General features: G+C 38.0%; 1 protein-coding gene across 1 annotated transcript; it reads left to right on the plus strand.

Annotated features, from left to right (window-relative positions):
* Nucleotides 1-2,080: 2,080 nt before the first annotated feature.
* LOC126628805 (putative germin-like protein 9-2) lies at nucleotides 2,081-3,407 on the plus strand. Its single transcript, XM_050298641.1, has 2 exons — nucleotides 2,081-2,135; nucleotides 2,236-3,407. Exons 1-2 carry the CDS (start codon nucleotides 2,081-2,083, stop codon nucleotides 2,808-2,810), a joined length of 630 nt encoding a protein of 209 aa, XP_050154598.1. The 3' UTR covers nucleotides 2,811-3,407.
* The last annotated feature ends 759 nt before the right edge of the window (nucleotides 3,408-4,166 follow it).

The raw sequence follows: 4,166 nt of genomic DNA on the forward strand, positions 1-4,166 counted from the left end.
GAGTCGAATTACGATGTGGGTATGGAGGGTTTGGACCTCGATTTGAGTTTAGGGTTAGGGTCGGGATTGTTGTTTGGATGGGGACCTCGATCTGATGTGGGTCGTCGCGAGGGAGGGGGAGGTAGTAGGTCGTGTGGGTTTTCAGGTAGGTCGTACAAAGAAGGGGATCTGGGTTGCGAGGAGGTGAGGGGGTGAAGGTGGGGTGTGGGTTTTCATGTGGGTTGCAGAGAGGTGAGGGGGTGGGGGTGGGATGTGGGGTTGCGGGGAGAAGAGAGGAGGATGAGGGAAGGTTTCAATTTTTTTTTTAATTTTTTTTATTAATTTTAATATTTAGAAGATTTAGGTTTTTTTTTAAAAAAAATTAAAAAATTATTATTTTTTCCACGTGGCAGCCACATCAGCACAAATGTGGCAGCCACGTCAGCATTTAACAGACTAATGGATGAAAAATCTAACGGAGGTGTTATTTTGAAATAAAATGATATTGGATGTATGAAAGTGAATTTTTTTAAAGTTGTTGTATGAGGTTGTAATAGACCTCAAACCTGAGGGGCTACTATGTAATTTACCCTTTTTTTTTGTTGAAGATTTTGGGTTTTTTTTAAAAAAAAACATTAAAAGTTTTTTTTGACATGTGGCACACATTTAGCAGCCACATCAGCGCTTAACGGATCAATGGATGAAAAATGTAACGGATGTATTATTTTGAAATAAAATAGTACGTGAGGTATGAAAGTGAAATGTTTTAAAGATGTTATATAGGGTTGTAATAAACCTCAAGCCTAAGGGGCTACTATGTAATTTACCCAAAAAAATGGGTTCATTTTATATAAAAAAATATTTGTATGTTTTACATAACAAAGTGGTATATTTTTTTTAATATAAAATTGGTACATGATTAATAAATTAGGGATAAGAGATTAAAAAAATTATGAGTACAAATAAAAGTTTAAAAATATGGGCATAAAAAGAAATTAATTATATGGATACAAATTAAAACTAGAAAGAAAATTAGTACAAATTAAAAAAAAAAAGTTGCTAATTTAAAATGGGTAAAAATTAAAAATACAGATATATGACACAAATTTTAGCTTTAAATATAAATACACCAAATGTAAATCTTTAACACTAAATGGATATATTTGGAAAATTAAATTTAAATATGCTGACATGTAACAAAAATGACGTGGATAAAATCACAGGACCTTGATAAAAAAATTCAAAAGAATAAGGTTTCAATCAATTAAATAGAAAAATAAGAGATGAAAACCTAATTTCTCGTTTAATACATTTAGATGAATAATAGATTTCCAATTCGAATGTTCTTTTATAAAGATAATCTTCAACTGAAAATTAAAAAATTGAACGATTCTGATTATAAAATTCATACCATAAAATACATGTGTTGTGTTTGAGCATGCAATTGTTGTTACATATGCTTAATCAAGTGCCCAAATTACCCCAGTTGCCCGAAGCCTGCCACATTGGACTGTGCGTTAACTAAATAAGAATTTGCACCTTCATCTCTGATGTACCCCGTTGTTGCTGTTAATCAAAGGAGAATTAATAATATATTTAGTAATAACCATTGTAACCAACTAATTATTAGTATTCAATATCTCCTAGCTTGTAATGATCATCGTTGACCAAGTATGGGACATATTCCACTAGCTAGTGCGCACTGCTCGCTTATACGTGCTTTGCATGTATTGAGGGGGTACTTATTTTAACTCCTCTCATTTTCATATGTCCAAAAGTAGGCAGATCTCTCTATGTATCTGCCATGAAAAAAATTGTAATTACTTTGTTGCGCTACTTAGCTGTGTACAGTTCCTAAATAATATTCTTGCCGGCTTCTGGCATGTTTCAGTCAGGACAAAGAGAAAGAGACATGACAGAAAATTTCAGCATAATCATGCACACAACAATATATACACAATCCTATAGAAACTGATTAGCTCCTACAAACCCCTATAAATACCGAGTCAGTGATCGATGCAATGCACTACAAACTCCACAAACAAAACCCCAAGGAGAAACAGCGGCATTATACACATCCCATACATTCTAGTTGTCTGCCATGGCTTTGGCTATGAGATTGATTCAAGTACTGATCATATTAGTATTTTCCTTGGCCACCTTCGAAAGGGCAGTCTCTCCATAAATGGGGGTAAGGCTAGCCGACATTCACCTCTCCCAGACCCTGCGTAAAGCGGAAGCCTTGTGCACTGGGTACGACCTTCGAAAGGGCAGTACTAGCAAGTGATCCTGACATTATTTCAGACTTTATAGTCCCACCGAATTACAACGGCACGGTTGATGGAACGTTCTTCACTTTCACTGGATTTCGTGGCATCTTCGATCAAGCTCCTCAAACCATTAAGGCAGGAAAGGCAAGCACTGTTGAGTTCCCCGCTCTCAATGGCCAAAGTGTGTCGTATGCAGTGCTTCAGTTTCCTCCTAACTCGCTATTTCCACCTCACACCCGCCCCGACGCAACTGGACTGTTGTTTCTTCTTGATGGTACCTTGGAAGTAGGGTTGATCGACACAAAAAACAATCTGTATACACAAAAGCTTCAAACTGGAGATCTGTTTGTTTTTCCCAAAGGATTAGTCCATTACCAGTACAATTCGGATCCTCAGTTGCCAGCCACTGCCATTGCAGCATTCGGAAGTGCAAGTGCTAGAGCAGTTACAGTCCTGCCGTCTGTCTTTGGCACCGGAATCAACAACATGATCCTTGCCAAATCATTTAAGACAGATGTTGGTACCATTGAGAAGATCAAGACTGGCTTCACTGCCCACTAGCTCCTACATAACAAAGTGCGATCCAGCTTAATAATTTGCTTATTATGCAAACTTTGATTGATTACTTTGTGTTTTGGATTTGTTGATGTATGCAGGTTTTCCCTGTAATTCTATCATTTTTTAGGGGTAAATTACATAATACCCCCTCAGGTTTGAGGTCTATTATAACCTCATACAACATCTTTAAAACATTTCACTTTCATACCTCACGTACTATTTTATTTCAAAATAATATCTCCGTTAGATTTTCCATCAATTGGTCTGTTAAATGCTGATATGGCTACCACATTTGTGTTGATGTGACTGCCACGTGGCAAAAAAAATATTTTTTATACATTAAAAATATTATAATATTAACCCTATTAAAATTTTTTTAAAAATTAAAAATAAAAATAATAAAAAAATAAAAAAACCAGAAAAACCCGAACTCAGATCCCCTTCCTTCCCCCTCACCTCTCTGCAACTCCCATTTACAAAATCCACCACTCAGCCCACGGTTCATCCCCATTGAAGCACTTCCAAACCTAATTCTACCCACCAACCAACCGATTTACAAAATCCTCACTCCGAAACCCTAATAACCTAAGCCCCAAACCCGTAGAGAGTCCTGCCCAGGTCGTCGAAAAAGTCAGAGTCGACGGAGAAGCTCTGGAGGTGGGCAACAGTGGTGGTGGAGTCGGAGGAAGAAGTGGGCTTGGGGGTCGAGGAGAAGGGGTTGGGTGGTTGGCCCCCTAAGAAGTCGTCAGACTCAAGAAACATGGTAGGAGTTTGGGGGAGGTGAGGCAGGAGAGGTCGAGGTTGGAAGGGTCGAAAATGAGGAAGTCGTCGAAGTTGGGATGGATAAACGGGAAGGAAGAGATAGGTAAGGGGGTGGGGGTGGGATGTGGGGTTGCGGGGAAGGATTTTTGGGAAATAGAGGGAGGGAGAGAAAGAGAGAGAGGGGTCAAGGTGGGACCCGCGCTGAGGGGTGCTCAGGTGGAGGGGATGGAGGGGTGGAAGGGATGGACGGACGGGAAGGAAGAGATGGTTAAGGGGGTGGGGAAGGATTTCTGGGTTTGGGTTTTTCTAGTCATTTTTTTTAATAGGGTTAATATTATAATATTTTTAATGTATAAAAAATTATTTTTTTGTCACGTGGTAGCCACATCAGTATTTAACAGACCAATGGATTGAAAATCTAACAGAGGTATTATTTGGAAATAAAATAGTACGTGAGATATGAAAGTGAAATATTTTAAAGATGTTGTATGAGATTGTAATAGACCTCAAACATAAGGGGTATTATATAATTTACCCTTTTTTAGCAGTACTTATATTCTTCAGAAAGAATAATACTGCGCTTATATATTTCTACTA

Source organism: Malus sylvestris, chromosome 7 (genome assembly GCF_916048215.2).
Source record: "Malus sylvestris chromosome 7, drMalSylv7.2, whole genome shotgun sequence".
NCBI classification, from domain to species: Eukaryota; Viridiplantae; Streptophyta; class Magnoliopsida; order Rosales; family Rosaceae; genus Malus; species Malus sylvestris.

Excerpts from the sequence above, each read along its gene's own strand:
- LOC126628805 (XM_050298641.1), top strand. The coding sequence starts at position 2,081 with ATGGCTTTGGCTATGAGATTGATTCAAGTACTGATCATATTAGTATTT. Across the intron at positions 2,136-2,235 it reads CATATTAGTATTTTCCTTGG|CGACCTTCGAAAGGGCAGTA; the intron begins CCACCTTCGAAA and ends GTGCACTGGGTA.